This window comes from Anolis sagrei, chromosome 1, assembly GCF_037176765.1.
Source record: "Anolis sagrei isolate rAnoSag1 chromosome 1, rAnoSag1.mat, whole genome shotgun sequence".
NCBI classification, from domain to species: Eukaryota; Metazoa; Chordata; class Lepidosauria; order Squamata; family Dactyloidae; genus Anolis; species Anolis sagrei.
In genome coordinates, this window is record NC_090021.1 from 25,397,825 (window position 1) to 25,418,797 (window position 20,973).

Consider the following 20,973-nt stretch of genomic DNA (forward strand, 5'->3'; position numbering starts at 1 on the left):
ACACACTCCCCTCATCCCATAGGAGTATTTATAAAAATGGGGTGTGTCTTATAATTGTGGTACACACACACAAAATAGTGACGCCTGTGCCGTCTGTGCTGTGATACAAGCTAGGATTTGGTAAAAGTTAATAACCTAGCTACATGTTAACTTTTTCACACATAGAGAAGGCTAGCATGGAAAGGCTGGCTGTTGGTTTCCAGCCTGTGATTAGACATTTACCTGCCTTTGCTTGCAAGAACAGCCTCAGCATGCACTGACTGGCAAAGCCACATTCGAATGCATTTATAACAATGTGCCAAAAACCAGTTGTTCTAGGACAGCCAAGACATCCTCTTAATGGCCTGAGGTACCTTGCCAGGAGAAAACAAGATTAAGAGTGCATCTACAGTGTAGAATTAATGTAGTTTGACACCACTTTAACTGCCATGGGTCAATGCTATTGAACCCTGAGAGTTGGCAGTTTTGCCAGGTCCTTAGCCTTTCTGCCAAAGAGTTCTGATGCTTTGCCAAAATGCAACTCCCAATATTCCACTTTGTTTTTGTGTCTTCCACAAACTAGGTTGAATTGGTTGAGACTTGATGAAGTACTAGATGTAGGGAAGTCATGCTACCCCTCTATTCTGCTTTGGTTAGACCACACCTGGAATATTGAGTCCAATTCTGGGCACCACAATTCAAGAGAGATATTGACAAGCTGGAATGTGTCCAGAGGAGAGCGATTAAAATGATAAAGGGTCTGGAGAACAAGCCCTATGAGGAGCTGCTTAAGGAGCTGGGCATGTTTAGCCTGAAGAAGAGAAGGCTGAGAGGAGACATGATAGTCATGGATATGTGAGAGGAAGCCACAGGGAGGAGGGAGCAAGCTTGTTTTCTGTTTCCTTGGAGACTAGGACGCGGAACAATGGCTTCAAACTACAAGAGAGGAGATTCCATCTGAACATGAGGAAGAACTTCCTGACTGTGAGAGCCGTTCAGCAGTGGAACTCTCTGCCCCGGAGTATGGTGGAGGCTCCTTCTTTGGAAGCTTTTAAACAGAAGTTGGATGGCCACCTGTCAGGGGTGATTTGAATGCAATATTCTTGCTTCTTGGCAGGGGGTTGGGCTGGATGGCCCATGAGGTCTCTTCCAACTCTTTGATTCTATGATTCTACTAACTGAAAAACTATAGAAAAATGTGCTGGAAGGATGTATCGCAAAAACAAAGATTTTGCAGTTTAATAAACATTTCTCATGTTTTCATTGATAGAAATTATATTTATAATCCAGGAACAAAAATCGTGTTACTAAGGCCCCTTCTACACTGCCATATGATCCAAATGATTAAAGCAGATAATCCATATTATCTGATTTGAGCGGGATTACACGAGTCTACTCTGCCATATAATACAGTTCAAAGCAAATAATCTGGATTTTATATGACAGTGTAGAAGGGCCATAGTGCAATAAGGGCTCCTCAATCTTTGTACTAAATGGAAGCAATTGCTTCTTTGAAAGATTCTTTGTCTATGTTCTGTGGGGGAAGAAAAACTCACATTCCCAAACACTTCAGGTCCTAGGAATTTCAAATGAGTTCCTCAACCTTTTAGTATATGGAAGCAATCATTTCAAGGGTATCTTGTGTATGTTCAGTGAGGAAAAATCTAAATTCCCACAAATTTCAGGTCAGAAGAGCTCCTCAGTCTTTGTACTAAATGGAAGTAATTGCTCCTTCAAAAGGTACTCTGTTTATGTTCTGTGAGGAAAGGAAAAATAAGAATTTCCAAACAGTTCTTGTGGGTTTTTTCGGGCTATATGGCCATGTTCTAGAGGCATTTCTCCTGACGTTTCGCCTGCATCTATGGCAAGCATCCTCAGAGGTGAGGTCCTAGGAATTTCAGATGAGTTCCCCTGCCTTTTAGTATATGGAAGCAATTGTTCCTTCAAAAGGTATTTTGTGTATGTTCTGTGAGGAAAAATCTGAATCCCCAAAAATGTCAGGTAAGCAGAGCTCCTCAATCTTTGTATTAAATGGAAGCAATTGATCCTTCATGGATACTCTGTGTATGTTCTGTGAGGGAAGGAAAATCTAAATATCCAAACATTTCAGGTAATAAGAAGAGCTCCTTAATCTTTGTACTGTATGGAAACAATTCCCCCTTCAAGGATATTTTGTATGTGTTCTGTGAGTGAAGGAAAATCTAAATTTCCAAACACTTCAGGTCCTAGGAATTTCAGATAATAAGGAGTTCCTCAATTATTGTATTAAATGGAAGCAATTGCTCCTTCACGGGTAATCTGTGTATGTTATGTGAGAGAAGGAAACTCCAAATTCCCAAAGATATCAGGCACAGTGGGTTAAAGCACTGAGCTGCTGAACTTGTTGATCGAAAGGTCGCAGGTTCAATTTTGGGGAGTGGTGTGAGCTTGCGCTGTCAGCCCTAGCTTCTGCCAACCTAGCAGTTCGAAAACATGCAAATGTGAGTAGATCAATAGGTACCGCTCCGGCGGGAAGGTAACGGCGCTCCATGCAGTCATGCCGGCCACATGACCTTGGAGGTGTCTACGGACAACGCTGGCTCTTCGGCTTAGAAATGGAGATGAGCACCACACCCCAGAGTCGGACATGACTAGACTTAATGTCAGGGGACTGCCTTTACCTTTTACTATCAGGTAAGAAGAGCTCTTCAATCTTTGTAGGAAATGGAAGCAAGTATTGTTGAAGGCTTTCATGGCTGGAATCACTGGGTTGTTGTAGGTTTTTTCGGGCTATATGGCCATGGTCTAGAGGCATTCTCTCCTGACGTTTCGCTGGCATCTATGGCAAGCATCCTCAGAGGTAGTGAGGTCAAGTGTTCCTTGTGTACGTTCTTGGAGGGAAGAAAATTCCCAAACACATCATGTCCTAGGAATTTCAGATAAGGAGTTCCTCAGTCTCAGTATGAGATGGAAGCAATTCCTCCTTTAAGGGTATTTTGTCTATGTTCTGTGAGGGAAGGAAAATCTGAATTCCCAAACACTTCAGGTTCTATTATTTATTATTATTTATTTATTACTTGCACTTATTAACCGCCACTCTCAGCCCTAGGGCGATTCGTGGCGGTGTACAACAACATACAAAAAGACAGTTTACAATAAATCAAGACAGTAACCAACATTCTACTACTACAACATCTACTTATACTAAAAATCCGCTTCGTCATATCATGGGGACATAATCATTCTCATAGTCGTAGTCCATTCCGGTCGTCATTTCCAATAACATAGCACTCAATTGAAGGCCATCTCGAAAAGCCATGTTTTCAGGCCCTTACGAAAGGCCAAAAGGGAGGGCGCCTGTCTAACTTCAGCAGGGAGGGAGTTCCACAGCCGGGGGGCCACCACCGAGAAGGAATTACAGATATTAAGGGCTCCTCAGTCTTTGTAGTAAATGGAAGCAATTGGCTCCTTCGAGTACTCTTGTGTATGTTCTGTGAGGGGGAATAAAAATCAGAATTCCCAAACACTTCAGGTCCTAGTAATTTCAAATAATGAGGAGTTCCTCAATATTTGTATTAATTGGAAGCAAGTCCTCCTTCAAAGTACTCTGTGAGGGAAGAAAACCCCAAATTCCCAAACCTTTCAGGTAGGAAATGGAAGCAATGGCTCCTTCATGGATACTTTTGTATATACTGTGAGGGGGAAGCAAATTCAGAATTGTCAAAGGCTTTCATGGCCGGAATCACTGGGTAGTTGTACGTTTTTTCGGGCTATAGGGCCATGTTCTAGAGGCATTCTCTCCTGATGCTTTGCCTGCATCTATGGCAAGCATCCTCAGAGGTAGTGAGATCTGTTGGAACTAGGAAAATGGGTTTATATATCTGTGGAATGACCAGGGTGGTGGGACAAAGGATTCTTGTCTGCTGGAGCTAGGTGTGAATGTTTCAACTGACCGCCTTGATTAGCATTTGATGGCCTGGCAGTGCCTGGGGCAATCTTTTGTTGAGAGGTGATTAGATGTCCTTGTTTGTTTCCTCTCTGAGGAAAACAAACAGAGAGGAAACAAACAAGGACATCTAATCACCTCTCAACAAAAGATTGCCCCAGGCACTGCCAGGCCATCAAATGCTAATCAAGGTGGTCAGTTGAAACATTCACACCTAGCTCCAGCAGACAAGAATCCTTTGTCCCACCACCCTGGTCATTCCACAGATATATAAACCCTTTTTCCTAATTCCAAGGGACCTCACTACCTCTGAGGATGCTTGCCACAGATGCAGGCGAAACTTCAGGAGAGAATGCCTCTAGAACATGGCCCTAAAAACCTACAACAACCTAAAATCAGAATCCCCAAACACTTCAGGTCCTAGGAATTTCAGATAATAAGGAGTTCCTCAATCTTTGTGTGTACTAAATGGAAGCAATTGCTCCTTCAAGGGTATATAGTGTGAGGGAAGAGAAATCAGAGTTCCCAACACACTTGAAAGCAGCCAACCGTCCCTCGTGCGCGCGCTCTCTCTCTCTGTCTCGCGCGCGTCCTGCGAGGGGAGGGGCGAGGAGGAGAGAAAATGGCGGCGGGGCTCCTGCAGGCGTCGCTCGCTCTCCGTCCGGGCAGGTAGGCCTGTCTTTCTGCGAGGCTCTCCCTCCCTCCCTCCCTCGCCCAAAGGGGCCGGCTTTGGCGGGATGCCTCTACTCTCCTCCCGGCCGGAAGCCCCTCCTCCCTGGGTCCGGGGGCGGAGCGGGCCCGGCTTGGGTTGGAGAGCGAGGAGGAGAAGGAGAAGGAGGCGGCGGCTTCTCTCCTCGGAGCGGCATGGAGAGCGCGTGAGGGAAAGAGGGAAGGCAGGAAGGCAGGAGCCGAGGCTGCGGGGATGGCCATGGCGAGGGCAGGACGGGGGGCTTTTCTCCTCCTCCTTCTCAGCGCCTTCCTCCTGGGTGAGTGAGATGGGGGGCTTCGCTTCTGCAAGAGAAGCCCATACTTCGGTCTCCCTTTCGGCTTCTTTCGGGGCTGCCTTCCATTTTGAGGGAGGGAAGGAGCCTGGAGTGTGTGTACTAGACCCCCCCCCCCAACTTTAGACTTCGGGGTGGAGAGGGTTTGGGGGTGGCTGGGCCAGAAGGGAGGGGTGCCTCCTACCCTCCCTAAATGTGTATATATCCTGAATAGTTGATCATTTTGGGATTTGTTAATTTTTATTGCCATCCTCCTTTCATATATATATGTGTGTGTGTGTGTGTGTGTGTATCTCAGGCCTGGGCAAACTTGGACCCTCCAGGTGTTTTGGACTTCAACTCCCACAATTCCTAACAGCCTCAGGCTGTTTGGAATTGTGGGAGTTGAAGGCCAAAACACCTGGAGGGTCCACGTTTGCCCAGGCCTGATACACACACACACACACACACACACACAGAGACCCTTAATAACTTAAGGGTATCCTAGGCCTGGGCAAACTTGGACCCTCCAGGTGTTTTGGACTTCAACTCCCACCATTCTAACAGCCTCAGGCTGTTAGTAATGGTGGGAGTTGAAGTCCAAAATACCTGGAGGGTCCACGTTTGCCCACATACATACACACACAGAGAGACCCTTAATAACTTAAGGGTATTTCAGGCCTGGGCAAACTTGGACCCTCCAAGTGTTTTGGACTTCAACTCCCACAATTCCTAACAGCCTGAGGCTGTTAGGAATTGTGGAAGTTGAAGTCCAAAACACCTGGAGGGTCCACGTTTGCCCAGGCCTGATACACACACACACACACACACACACACACACAGACCCTTAATAACTTAAGGGTATTTCAGGCCTGGGCAAACTTGGACCCTCCAGGTGTTTTGGACTTCAACTCCCACAATTCCTAACAGCCTGAGGCTGTTAGGAATTGTGGGAGTTGAAGTCCAAAACACCTGGAGGGTCCAAGTTTCCCCTGGCCTGAGATACACACAGACACCCATAAAAACTTATCGTTTTCAAATTATACATCAGATGTATACCTTTTGGACAGCCTACAGTTTGTCTTGCATCCCTTCCAATGTAAACCACCCACTCACAGTTTGTAATTCTTGGAGTTCTTTTTGTTCTTGTTGCAATCCTCTCCTAAAGTATTTAACAACTTATAGTTCTGGGATCATTTATTTATTATTTATTTATTTCATATATTTATATCCCGCTCTTCTCCCCACAAGGGGATTCATTTCTTTTTGCACCTCCCATGTCTGTAACTGCTTATAGTTCTGGAATGTATTTATTTATTTATTGCCATTTTCCCTCTGAAACATGTATACAATCTTAACAGCATATTGCATCTCTTCAAATGTATGCAACCCATAACAGTGAATACTTCTGAAAGTTGTTTGGGTTTTTTGTTGCGACCCAGCACCCAATGGTATACTTTCACAATCTATAGTTCTGGCATTTAGGTTTTGGTATATCCCTTTCACACAAACACACACACATATAGCCCCCAACTGACACACACGCACACACACACACATATAACCCCCAAGTAATAGGCTTATAATTCTGGTATTTATTTTTTTGGATTCCCCCCCAAATAAATGTATACACTTCTCCAAATGTATGTACCCGTAACGGCACCTAATTTTAGAAGGTATTACTTTCTATTATGATCCCCCAAAGTATATATCCGTAGCAGCTTATAGTTCTGGAATTTTGAGCCCCCCCCCCCCTCATGTATACACCCTGTATAGCCTGTAGTGTAGTTTTCTAGTTTTGTTTTGCAGCTTCCCAAATGTATATTCTCACAATAGTTTAGAATTCGGGAATTATTAGTTTTGGCTGTAATCCTCCCCACAAGTATATACTTTTTAACAGCTTATAGTTCTGGAAGTAATCGTATGCACTTTCCTACATATAATCCTGGACTTGGGGGTTTTTTGTTTTTTTTGCACTCTCCCTCAGTGTATACACCCTTTATAACCTATAGTTTTTGAAATAATTCAGATCTCCCCCCCCCCCCCATGTATACATCCATAACAGCTAATAATTCTGGAATGTAATGTGCTTTTTTTGGTGCAATTTCCCCCCAAAAGCAAATACTCCTCCCCAGGCTATAATTCAGTGATTTCTTTGCAACATTTTATCCCAAAATGTATATACACATAATATTTTGGGATTCTGGAATGTATTAATTTTTGTTGCAGTTTCCCCCCCCCCCCCCCCGACCCATATGTCCTTAACATCATAAAGTTCTGGAATGTATTTTTGCTATTCCTCCCTCCCCCGATGTATGCATTCTTAACACTATATAATTTATTCTAATTTTGCATTGCCCACTCCCAAATTTAGCCCCCTCCCCAAGGTCTTATAATTCTCGAATTTACTGTATTTCTTGTTGACCCCCATGTTACATTGTACACATTTTTAACAGCATGGGAGGGGGTTGGACTGGATGGCCCTTGTGGTCTCTTCCAACTCTGTGATTCTGTGATATTCTCCAGTGATAGAGAAGTGTGGCAAAATTGCTCAAGAAACTTAGAAGTTATGTTGGCAATTCTGGGCTTCCATAAGGTGAGCTGTGCATTGTTGTTGCTGCCCCGAGTGACCATTTGGGCACCTAACAGCAAACTGTAACTTGAGATCGAATTAATAACATACTTTTCAGTAGAAATACCCTGTATTTCGCACATGAGGAAAATGTGTCCCTGGTGTGAGAGGAATAATAGAATAAGAGAATCATAGAGTTGGGGTAGACCCCCCCCCCCCCCCCAGGGCTGTCTATTCCAACCCCATTCTGCCATGCAGGAAGCCACAATCAAAACTATCCTAGCAGATGGCTTTCCAGCCTCTGCTGCAAAACCTCCAGAGGAGCCTCCATTACACTTTGAGGCGGCATATTCCACTGCTGATCAGTAGTGGAATATGCTGCCTCAGAGTGTGGTGGAGGCCCCTTCTCGGAGGATTTAAGCTGAGGAGACACTTTTCAAGGGCTTTAAAAACCCAGCCACCCTGATATTTATATTGCTGAGGGGAAAAAGGATACCTATACAGATAAAAAAAGCCCAACCCACCCATCCGATCCTCGGTCCATAAGGGAGAATCTTGACTGTGTGGCTTTCTCCCGGGATTTTTGTGTGAAGCAGAGGAGAGAGGGCTCTCCCCTTCACTTGGTGGGTGAAATAGAGAAGCTTTTGTGCGTAAGGGGCGTACTTCTTTGTGTCTTGCTTAAGGTGTTAGTGGGAGCACAAAGAATCCATATCTGTCTCTTCCCCCTCCCATTTTGGATGCCAAGCCCAAAGTCCATTTTCTTGACATCCCAAAAAGAAAACAAAAAAGACCCACCCCTTTTTGCAACTGCTGCCACCATCGTCAGCATCCCCCCCCCTCCATTTTTTTTATTCATTAAATTGCTAGGAGCCATTCAGGCTAAACTGCAGGACCTTTTCGGAGCAGGAAGGCAGCATTTCTTCTCTCTGGCTGCTGGTTTGAAGCCTCTCCAAGGAGGTGTGTGTATGTTTGTTTAGACTGGAGCCAGGAAAGGAATAGAGCCAATGTTTCTTTCTTTTTAATAAGTAGACGTTAGTGGCGTCTTGAAAGAAAATTGAAAATAGCATTCCTATCCTCTCACCGATGTTTATTCTTTGCCAGCGGCTTCTTTTTTTTCACAGAAGGGCAATTGTGTGAAAGAGGTTTGCTCAGTTGCCGCAGAGAGGTAAAAGGGAATGCTGCAGGAGGGCATGTCTTTTACATGGTATGCATGTATACTCGGAAGTCAGTCTCACTGAGTTAAATGGAGCTTACTTCCAGGTAAGCATGCATGTGATTAGGGTCTTACTGGACTCATTTTCATTCATAAAAGTTTAGGTATATATAAACTGTAAAATTAATGTAATTTGACACCACTTTAATTGCCATGGCTCAATGCTATGGAATCATGGGAACTGAAGTTTTACTGGCTCTTTCACCTTTTTCTGCCAAAAAATGTTGCTGCCTCACCAAACCACAAATCATAGGATTCCATAGTATTAAGTCATGGCAGTTAAAAGGGGTGTCAAATTTCATTAATTCTACAGTGTAGATGCACCCTAGGTTACCTTAATTCAGTTGTCAGTAAGCTTTTCCAAGATTTAAGCTACCTGAATAGTTTCTGTTAGGCCAGGGCATTAACTAATATTGAAGGTATACTAATAATTCATACATCTCTGTTTGATATCGTCATGATCCATGTACAGATCTCTGATCAGCTGTTGATTTAAGACCATGAACTTGACTGTGGGTGATACCTCTGTATAAAGGTGTTTGTCGAGTATATAGAGCATAAACAAGGGAAATGACAAATCACTGAATGGCAAATTGCAATTGCTGCATTGTTGTAGCTGAGCACTTTCTTAATATTACTAGTCAGAATTGGATCTTGCTGTAGTTTAAAGTTTTTGATATGATAACGCTAGCAAGAGTTGTATCATATGTGAATGAACTCTCCATATCCACAGTTTCTGCATTCATTGATTCAGCCATCCATGGTTTGAGAATGCCTTTTTAAAAATTTCCATAAGCAAACTTGGATTTTGCATTTTGCATAACAGACACATTTTTACAATTCTTGTCTGAAGAAATATATATCCCAGTACAACTTGGGTTCAAAATATGCAATGTTGAATTTTCAGGCTACAGTTCCTAAATTGGTAAAATGTATTGCTTATGGACAAGTTGGAGATGCTTCCTGTGGATTTGAAATTCACCTTAATATTTCTGTGGAGAATTTACAAAAGTATGACAGAGTTTGAATCAGTTAGCCAAAGATTTTTGGTCAAACACTATTTGCAAGAAGACCTCGCCTTAAAAAAGATTATTTCCCCCCTTAGAGGTAATTAGACCATCACAATTGAGAATGTGATATTGAATGAAATGAGCTGTGTTGAAGAGACATAACTCAGAATTGGAAGAGGCCAATGGGCCATCCAGTCCAACTCACTGCCATGCAGGAAAAGCACAATCAAAGCATCCCTGACAGATGGCCATCCAGCCTCTGTTTGAAAGTCTCCAAAGGAGGCACCTCCACCACATACTGAGGCAGTGAGTTTCACTGTTGAACATCTCTTATGGGCAGAAAGTTCTTCCTAATGTTCAGGTGGAATCTCCTTTCCTGTAATTTGAACCCATTGCTTTGAGTCCTAGTCTCCAGGGCAACATAAAATAAGCCTGCTTCCTCTTCCTTTAAGGCAGTTTTTGTTTCATAGTGTTTCTTAATGGTTTGTAAAGATGGTTTTATTGACAGAAGCTCTTTCTGAGCTTCTATGTTAAAACGTTATCAAACCTCCTATTTATAAGACTATCTCTGAAATTATGATTTATGAGCATGGAAGTCTTGGTTTTTGTTTACTGATTTCTGCATCTTTATAGTCTTTTGTCAGTCTTGATTCCCCCCTTTTTACTACTGTGAAGGCTATGAATGTTTAAATCCTGTTTTTATTGTAAGATTGCCATTTGTTAAAGGAAACAGCCCTTGTTTTGGTCATACCCTTCAGTTTATAAACTATTTTAAGTCACTGTATTACTTTTTAATTTTTATGGTCTCGCATTATTTAGATAATTGCTGATTTCACTTTGTATTCCTTCCTTTTCTCTCATAGCCATCTAGTGCTCAGATTTCCTTAGGTTTATTTTTGAAAAGCTTTTGCTGTGTACCTGACAGCAGAATCACTGACCTATCCGAATACCTTACACCTCTTGTTTTTAAATAAATATTTATATATTGTTTTAGTGATGTATATATAGCTGTCTCATAAGCACTTGTGCTCTGGAAAATATGGTTGCTAGGTGTTACAGATTTTGCTGATAAATTGACTACATTTATACCAATCTGCTTAAAAGGAAAGAACGTAATATTGAGTTGGGGAAAGTGTCCAAGTGCAGCACCTGTTTAAATAGGAAGCATTTATGATCAAGTTTCATAATTTATGATCAACAAAGCCAAGTTTCCTTGTTTTAGGTAGAGTGAGTAACACCTATAGCATGCACTTCCTTAAGCATTGCATTTCATTCTTTAAGGGTTCTGCACATATAAATAGCAAAATTTTAATTGATGTTTGCTATTTTGGTATGCTTTTTTAGGATTTGATATTATTTTCACTAAATATTGAAAGATATACTGTGTGGATGAATGCATTACCATTCTGGAGAACTTAAATATTTAGCTGATCCTCAAAATAGATGTCATGGGCAAGTAGGCACAAGTACAAGAATAACCCATGAAAGAAGGTTGGAAATGCATGAAAATGAAGCTGGTATGATTAGTTAAATTATAGGGCAGCAATGTGGGCAAGCTGGATGGAACAGCAGAAACCTTTGAAGTAAGGTAGTTGTTAAGCTGTAAAAGCAACCCTTATGGTACCCTTTCACCGGAGGTAACATCTGCAAAGTGGTATCAGGCTGAAGCCTGACTAACGGAGTGGAATGCAGCATTGATTGTGTAACATTTTCTTTGTTCCCAAAGGTGTGAATTCTGAAGGTGTCTGGAAAGAAATGACAACCGGTGCCATGTTTGAACAGTAAAATGTCATAACTACCAAACTTCTGGTTATTAAAGTTTTTTAACAATCTCTTTTTCTAAGTCATGTGTGGGGAACATGTTGTGACCACATATTGGTCCTCCGGGTGCTTTGGATTTCAGCATCCAGAAGTCCCATATTAGTTTGGTCAGTGGTGAGGAAACCTAGGTTGTGAAATTGAAAACACCTGGAGAACCAAGGTTTGAGAACTATTGCTTTAGGTGCTGTTGAATTCTGTCTCACATCTAATGAGAAAAAGCCAAACTCTCTTACAAGACAGAGGCTGCGTGAGTCCAGAGATGGGGAGTTTAACTAATCATCCCCAGCCTGCTTTCAAATTCCAACCTCTTTTCATGGCATGGTAGATGTTTTACATAGCCATCTTCAGGGATACTGCAAGAAGTTGCCTTAAATTGCTGCTGACTTGATATGATCCTTGTTATGAGATGTGGATAAAGAATTGTTTTTTATTTTGTTTGCTATCTTCAGGGATTCTTGTATGGTGCATTAATTAATGCTAGATTAACAGTTTTGTGTCTGCTTCTAAGACTAGCAGAAAAACAATCACATGTAAAGCCATTAAGGTAACATCCTCACATTTTCAACAACTTCAATGTTATATCTACCCTGCATAGTGTGCTAGATGCTGTACAAACAATGAACAATCTACAACATTTTTATGTAAATGAATGTCCCATGAAATAGAGTTCATACCACAGTGTGCAAGACCACTGGCTTATCTCCCTAGTGAAGTCAGAGTCAATTTTGCTCTTTGATATTGCTCAGCTGTTAGCATGGGTGAGTCTGTGAATGTGACCCTAAATAAAAGTATCTAAAACTATTGTTTGTCCACCCGTGTGGAGGTTTTAAGGAAATGGGTGGCTTGAATATAACTCTCCTTGTGAACTAGAGAATGTTTTAGTTCTACAGATGCTGATGATAACAGTCTTGCTTTGATGTGTCTGAGACCTCGTCCTCCCTTTTTCACACTGTCTTGATAACAGCCCTTTCTTTGCAGTTCTTTGTGTGACTTGCTAGAAGGGGAGGAGGTGTCCTGACATTACAAAGGAATCTCATTCTGCTCTTTCATCACAAAAAAGGTTTTAAAATTTTTACATGTGAAGCTGTGGTGTGGCTATATCCTCTTCTTTCTTTACCCCCTCTAACCTTTTTCATACAGATCAATATGATGCGTATGTGTTAGTCTATCTAGACAGTCGGGCAGAGTTGAAATTCAGAGCTATTGTCAATGTTGTTGGTGCTTGCCTCTTCTCAAGGAAATGCAAATTCTGTTTAGTATATGTTTCTTTGACAAAACAGAAATGCTGTCTTTGAGTGAGAAACAACTTTTTTTATTCCCCATATGCCAGGTTTGAAGTACAGAGTTCCTGGTCTACAGCCTCTTTGGTTCTTTGAATTTCAGGGATACAGGCAATATCTTTTTTTTAAAAAAAAATCCTGGTGCAGAGTGCTAATATTGTGAATTGCTCGATTTCTTTATTTGTTCCCTTTTCTACCAAAGTATAAACATTTTAAGGATTTCATCTCTAGCATAGTTCAGTTTAAATTTGATCTTACCTGAGGTTCTGTGTTTGCAGGTGCCTCCTCTTGGTTGCCTTCACTCCCACTACATTCCATGTTCTTCTTGCTTAAGTGATCAAAGTATCATTGGCCTTGAAAGTTAGCACCACTAGTAAATCAATGGAATTAAAATCAGACAAACTTTTTAATTATATCGGATCTTTTAAAAAACACATACAGTATTTACAGAAAGAATTCTAATATCTTAGATTATGGTAAGCAATGACAAATTCTCATATTATCAGTGGCTGATAGTAACTGTTGTGGAAGCATTTATACAGCCTGTTTTTATCTTACTATCTTTACAACAGAAAATAAAAAGTCACATGTCCTTTAGTAGACTTGGCTGTGAACCAAGTTTGAATATTGGTTGTTAACAGTTAACAAGTGATAATTACATATATACAGAATTAGAGTCTTGTGCAATATAGTAGTATATTCCTCCAGGCGTGGGGCAGGTTACCAGTACAAATATGTTCAAAGTTAAAGGATTCTTTTAAATGTTTATTCCAGGTAATATACAAGTTATACATGTGTGTCTGGAAAGGACACTTATTCACAAATCCAAAACATCTAGAAGGCTTCAGATAGTGCACAATTTCTTTATAATTTAATACTTATTTTATATTAATCCTTATATCTTGCCCTTTTGCTTGAGACCTGAAGTGGGCAAATGTCTGTTTTGTTAAAGAGAAGATAAAACCCCTGAAAGCAGGTAAGTCTGGAGCTATTTGTTCCCTCTACACCATTTTCCTTGTGGTTTTGCTTTTCTAGATCCTCCTCTTTCTTGTGCTTTTCCTCCAATCATTTTCTTCTCTTTTGTGTAGTGCAGGAGGGGTAGGAATGTTGGAAAGATGAGTCTTGAATGCATTTTGTGTATATTTACTTGTGGGCACTTAACCACCAAGAGGGTGGTGTTTTTATGCCAGCTTACATAAGTAACATTCTGTGCTCCAGTTGGCTGTGTGCCTACATATTGCTAAGACCTTCAGACACCCTATCCACCTCTTCCTCCAGGCCGCCATGCTGGAGTGTCTGTCGTGCCTGCCAGTAGTTCTTGGGAAGGACAGGGTTTTAACCTTTTTAAAGCATTGCTTATATGAATTAATATTTCTACACATACACTCCCTTGTACACTACTGTGCTTTTGGCACACCAGTGCATATTTAGTTCTGAAAAGCATTCCACTTGAAGATGAATTTTCAGCAGTTCAGTTAAATGGAGATGTTTGTCACTCTCAACTCTGTTTATGTGATAAAGCTTAAATGTTAGTAATTGCCTGAATGTGAAATGATACTCAGCAACTCTGTTTCTTTTTACCACTGAAAAGATTTTCTTGGGCACTGCTTATTTTGTGAAAAATAGAATACTTAAGAAGTCATTTGCACAAATTTTGTTTGTCCTGATTCTCAAGGTCACTGTACGAAGCCTATGTAGAATCATTTGAAAGAAGTTTAATATAGAAGGAACAATAATTCCTCTGTGATGGACTGTGACTTCTACAGAATGAAAGGACAAACATTTTGCTCCATATTCTTCATGTAAGCTTTAAAGTAAAAAAGTGAGTTGTCTTTATTAATTCTTCATAAGGAGCCCCCATTTAATTTCTACTAAGTTGTTGAGCTAAGAAAGCTGTTGAGATGAATTCAGTTTGAGGTAGCAGCACTGAATTTCCATATAGATCAATAGGATATAAGTTCATGAAATGTAAGCTTGTTTCATTGATTTCATTCAACTACATTCAGCTAAATTAAATAGGTTAGATTCAGACCATGTACTTGGCTTCTTTTTTTAAAAAAAAACAAACCTCTCCGATACCTAAGTGGAGAAGACCAGTTTAGGTGAGCTAAATCTTGCTCAAGGGATATTAAAGAAGGTTGGCATCATATAGAAACCAATGAAGTGTTTGAGGAACTCTGCTCATAGCCATTCCTATTACATAATTCTGTGCGGTGGTTGCAAGTGGTAGGATTGCTTAAAAAGCAGCCCACAACTTCGCTACTGATTTCTGATATAAAGTCCATCCTTGGCTATGTATTTGGAAACATTGGTCCTTTCTTGCAGCTTTATAATCTGAAGAGCAAAACAAGTTCATAGGGTGACCTGATGATTCTTATAATGGCTAAATTCAGTCGCCAAGGAAAGGAGAGATAAATATAGTTAGTCTTCCAGAAAAGCTGATTGAGAAGCCCTGCAGTTCCACTATTTTTTCAGCAGCTACAAATTCATCAGGCTACAGCAAGGTAACAATGGAGGGAGAAGCACCAGCATGAATAATGTAGCATGCAAAGAATGGAAGGATTTAAGTGGCAAATTAAGGGTGAGATGAACCCTATCCACATGTTTTCTTCCCTAAACTACTCTTTTACAGCAATTTTGATTTTGTAATAGGACTCATTGCCATCAGGACAATTTTGAAAAAAACAGCTTCATGTGGGAAAAGAGTTTAAACTGCTCAACCCATTCATGAGATATTTAAATTACTTCTTCCTATTGATCACATTCATCATTACTGAAGTAATGAATAATTAGCACTGGTTCTGTTCCATATACAATATTAATCCAGTAGGTATTGGACATTTGCAGCCTCAATTAGTGATGTATAATTCATGATGAATATGAAAAGACTATGATTCAGCTCTTACAAGGTGACCACAAAACAACTCTTGCATTTGTGGACTCCCTCAGTTGTAATGGCATAGGTCAATTTACTAATATTTTGTACTGCTTGAGTTTACTTTTCTTTAAGCATTGTGTGTCTCGGAAGGAGTCTTTTACTGTTCTTATGCAGGACATCCAGGAATTAATCTAGGGTAGCTCTTCCCTATCTGGTGCCACATTTTTGCCTGTGAACTTGAATGCTTCTCAGTAGAAGGAGATTGGAAGTATAGATGGTTCATTAGGGGATTATAGCAGCATATTTTCAGCTAAATTTTCCAAGAGGAACTAGGATTAAATATACTTATTTAAGAGTTAAGCATTCTGCTCAATCGTAAATCAAGTAATGCATTTCTGCCATTGCATCTTATAATAATAATAATAATAATAATAATAATAATAATAATTAATAATAATAGGCCCCCCTAGTGGTGCAGTGGGTTAAATCGCTGAGCTGCTGAACTTGCTGACCAAAAGGTCAGCGGTTAGACTCTGGGAAGCGAGGTGAGCTCCCACTGTTAGCCCAGCTTTTGCCAACCTAGCAGCTCAAAAACATGCAAATGTGGGTAGATCAATAGGTACTGCTCTGACAGGAAGGTCACAGCGCGTCATGCTGGCCACATGACCTAGGAGGTGTCTATGGACAACGTTGGCTACTCGGCTTAGAAATAGACATGAGCACCATCCCCCAGAGTCAAACATGCTTAGACTTAATGTCAAGGGGAAACCTTTCCATTTACCGTAATAGTAAACATTTATTTATATCTCGCTTTTTTACCACAAAGAGACCCAAAGCAGCTTCCAACGTATTAATATCATACAAACAACAATCTAAACACATATATAAAACAAAACAATCAATGAACATGAAACATCTTAAAATAAAAGTTTAAAAACAATATACATTAATGTGGTATCTTGTCAGGTTATATTACACTTCGCTCCAGTCAATAACATTTTTGACATTTCAGTCTAGATTTCTTCACTGAAGGCCTGCCTAAACAGAAGGGCTTTTAGCTGCTTTTTAAAGGAGGAAAGGGAGGAAGCTATTTTAATTTCCGTAGGGAGGGTATTCAAAAGGCTTAGGGCAGCCACCAAGAAGACCCTCTCCTTTATTGCCGGCAGTCACATTTGGGGCGGTGGCGGAAGTGAGAGCAGAGCCTTACCTGATGATCTTAGGAATCGGGCAGGTTGATATGAGAATATGTGGTTGGATAAGTAAGTTGGACCTGAACCTCTAAAGATGCCTGCCTTAGATGTGGGTGAAGCATCAGGAGAGAATGCTTCTGGAACGTGGCCACTCAGCCTGGAAAATTCACAGCAACCCGTGGACCTGAACCCTTTTAGGGCTTTACAGGTCAAAACCAGCACCTTGAATCAGGCTTGGAAACAAATTGGCAGCCAGTGAAGGTGCTATACAGAGGAGTTGTGCGTTCCCTGGGTCTAGCATTTTAATCAGTGTTTTAGTTTTCTATTGTCCTAGTCTTTTCTCCCTCTTCAGAAAGAATTGGAAGCTCACCAATATTCATAAGCAAAGAAATTGGTCTGGGACCAATTCAAATCAAGCAGAGAAAGAACTCCAAGGGATTTTGTCTGCCTGGGAACTGTACTCCCTCCTATCCCCAACTGTATTTTTTCTTTTGATCCTAATTAATAGAGCATAGCGCTGTCATTTTTGCTAATATATGCCATCTGCTTCTCAAAATCCAATATTGCAAAATCTTCTTATATATTAAAGGTGTTAGATGACAGATGCACATCACAGGATTCTTTTGGCTCAAAGAAAGTGGACAGCAGGGTTCTTTCAGCAGAGTTGGAGCAGAGTGTGACTGTGGGTGATACCCAAGACACATGGTTGTCAGAGAGTGGGACAAGAACTGTTTTAGTTCAAAGGAACTTAATCAGCAGGTCACAGACAATTGCCGCTAAACCAGTTCTGTTGTTATACCTAGTGGTCAGTTTGAGGAATAATGTGAGAGCCAAGGTCTCGTACAAGATCACATTCTCTGAAGAACCATGTTGAAAAGTTGAAAAATCAACGTGCAAACATCTGTTTTCAGAAAATGAGAGCCATGACATTGAGTAGTTTTGCTATTCATATGAGCAAACTGATTGCAGAAGCAGTTTCTTTTAGTGTTATTGATCTCGGAGGCTTTTACCAAACAAAGCAAACAGTACAACGGACCCTCCAGATCTATGATTTCCAGTGACCATGGGTTGTCACACCCCATATTAAGAAATGATGGTAGTGTGAATGTAGGCACACTGAAGTATGCATCTTCATGTTGCCACCATTTAATAATATGAAGTGTGATTGTCCAGGTTCAGGAATTGAAACACTTGGATATGGTGAGCTTGCTGTATTGGTAAACAGCTTCAAATCGTCCCTAAGATTGTAGAATGCTTTGGATTCTTAGACATCACAAATTTAACATTTCTAGAAGTGTGAGTGCAATAGTTTGGGTCTGTGTATATATATATATTCATTACTGGATGTACCCAAAACTATAATATTTTATATTTATAAAACACACAAACCAAAAAAGTGGTAATATGTTCTGAAAATCCTTTTGTTACCACTTGTCTCTTCTGGTATCTAAAGAAATATTAAATATTCATAAAAATATTGCTTTAAGTGGCATTGCTTTATGCCAGTAATTTGCCCAAGTTAATAATGTAGCCTGCAGATTTTGAAAAACTAAACAAACGGGCAACCTTTCAACTTAATATGGGAATGGTGCTAAAATTTTATTAGGCCAAAATATTTTATCCATTTCTGAACACTTCTCTTTCAAGGTTTATTCTGGCTTTCTGAAAAGACATGAACTAGTCTCTGCTCTTGTTGAATTGTCTACTTGTTTATTTTATACGTACATACATGACTCTTCCCCTATAGATGCATATTCATTGTGCTATCTAAATAGAACTATGGGCTAAAAAAAGAAATCTTAGCTGATGGTATGAATGTTAATTAAATTTGCCTGTTCTTGAATAGACCATTCAGAAGTAAATCCCACTTATTACAGTGGTTGAGCTTGGGAAAGTCGGTTCTGGGGCTACTTTTTAGAGAGTTGTAAAAAAAAAATCCAAGTTCTGTACCAGTTAGTTTTGTTTCCATGGAAGTGTACTCCTGAAATGGGAGTGAAGACAACAACAGCCTGATTTATCTCTTTGAAAACACAGATAAAAATAAGGTTTTATTTCAGATTTGATAGGTTTCAAGTGCTTTCTATGGATAGTTCTTTCATAGACTACCTTCTCTTTCTGCATACTTTATTGAAGAGGTTTTTAAAATGAATTCTTATACCAGAAATAGGAATTATGTAGAGCAATCTTTCCATAGCTAGACAAGGATAAATAGGAATACAGTTTGTGCAGCCATAACTTTCTTGAAATCAGCATGAAAGAAGCATCCAAGTAGGCAACTGTGGGATATTACATGACCTTCCTGTTTCTCAGCTGGCTTGTTCCTCAGATCTCAAGATCAAAGCCCAAGCTTATCATGTATAAGCTGGCCTAAGTCAACAGTCAAGTTAATAGCTAGTGAGTAAACATTTCCACATCTCTGGATACTTAAAGACTGGTTCTCTGTTTTGAAATAGAGCCTGCATGTTGGCTATGAAGTCAAGAGTTGTTAAGTTTACTCTTTTGTGGAACCTGAAACAAATATCCGTTTAGTTTCAGGCAGGCTCTCTTGCAGTGAGGTTGCCCAAAGTATTTTTTTTTAGAGAAATTCAAGTATGGAGGTAGGAAGATTGTGTGAGTGTGAGAGAGAAAGAGAGCATTGGAAGGTGAAGAGAAGGTACATTAGTTATACATTCCCTTTTCTTTTCTCTTCATTTTTGAATGATGCATTTCTCAACTCACTGGAATCTAACTTCTGAGTAACAATCCTGGGATACATCTAGAAATATATTTTCTTAAATATAGAGCCAGGTAGAGAGCCAGCATAGTGTATTGGTTTGAACACTGGGAGACCAGGCTTTCAATCCCTACTCAGCCGTGGAAATCTGCGGAGTGACCTTGGACAAGTAACATTCTCTCAGCCTTGAGAAAGGGCAAAATGCTTCTGAAGAAATTCTACAATGGTAAGTTCACCTAAGAGTTGCCATAAGTTAGAAATGAAGATCATGCCCTATGAGAAGTGGCTTAAAGAATTGAGTATGTTAAGGCAGCAGAAGAGAAGGTTTAGAGGAGACATCATAGCCATGTATAAATATTTCAAAGGATGTCATAAGGAACAGGGAGCAGGCTTGTTTTCTGCTGCCCCAGAGACTAGGACTCAGAGCCCTGGTTTCAAATTACAGGAAGGGAGATTCCATTTGAACATTAGAAATAACTTCTTGACAATAAGAGCTGTTCAACAGTGGAACTCACTGCCTTGGTGTGTGGCAGAAGCTCCTTTTTTGGAGGCTTTTAAACAAAGACTGGATGGCCATCTGTTGAGGGTTCTTTAATTGTTCTTTTCCTGCATGGCAGGGGGTTGAACTGGATGGCCCACGTGGTTTCTTCCAGCTCTGTGATTCTAATAGCAGCAGCAGCAAACATAGTTCAAACACTTCTGGTTTCTGGAAAATGTCTTTAGCTATTGTATTGTAAAATTAATACAAAATATTTAGTTTCTTTATTAAATTCAAGTCAAACACATGTGTATTATATGATTTTATTTGGGATGTTAGGAATTTTTTTTGGGAAATCCTCATTAATACTAGATGCCTTCGAATGATTACATTCTAAGTAATAGCTCATTGCTTAGCTTTCAGTTTCAGATTAAAGGTATATGTGGTTTTATTCATAGCATAATTGCTTTGAAGTTTTACTAGCTAGTGTAAGCAGCAAAAGAGAAATCCTTCCCTTATGCTGCAAAGATTTCACAGAAGATCACAAGCAAAACATTTCCACCAGTACCTTTCTAATAAATCCAAGTAAAGATTTATTCATGGGGATCTGTGCTGACAATTCATAAAAATACAGCCAAATCCCTAAAAAAATAACTCTACAAAATACTTCATGCAAATTTTTGAAACTCCACTGGTTTCTTCATCAGGCAAAGATATTAAAATGCATGGAAAACAAGAATGATAGCAGTCATTAAAGTGTGTTCAATGGATAGCATAGGGTCCCACCTTTGTAGGCACCAAACCCTTGATATTTGGAGAGGTGATTTGGAGGTAATTTTCTGCCCTCAGGCCATGGATGGAAGTTCCAGTTTTCATCTTCAATCAAATTTTTTTTCTCTCTCGTCAAAATGACCGTCAGGAGATGGTTTTAAAT

At 40.2% G+C, this 20,973-nt stretch overlaps 1 protein-coding gene across 3 annotated transcripts in view; it reads left to right on the forward strand.

The window, feature by feature from the left end:
• Positions 1-4,690: 4,690 nt before the first annotated feature.
• PTK7 (protein tyrosine kinase 7 (inactive)) overlaps positions 4,691-20,973 on the forward strand; it is a 124,567-nt gene continuing 108,284 nt past the window's right edge. For 2 of the 3 annotated variants that reach the window (XM_060754430.2, XM_060754431.2), the window contains exon 1: positions 4,691-4,890. In XM_060754430.2, the coding sequence (XP_060610413.2) occupies positions 4,827-4,890 (64 nt within the window). In that variant the 5' untranslated portion in view covers positions 4,691-4,826. Of the gene's footprint in view, positions 4,891-8,178; positions 8,414-20,973 lie in introns of those variants that run through there. The other variant, XM_067463482.1, reaches the window with a different exon arrangement.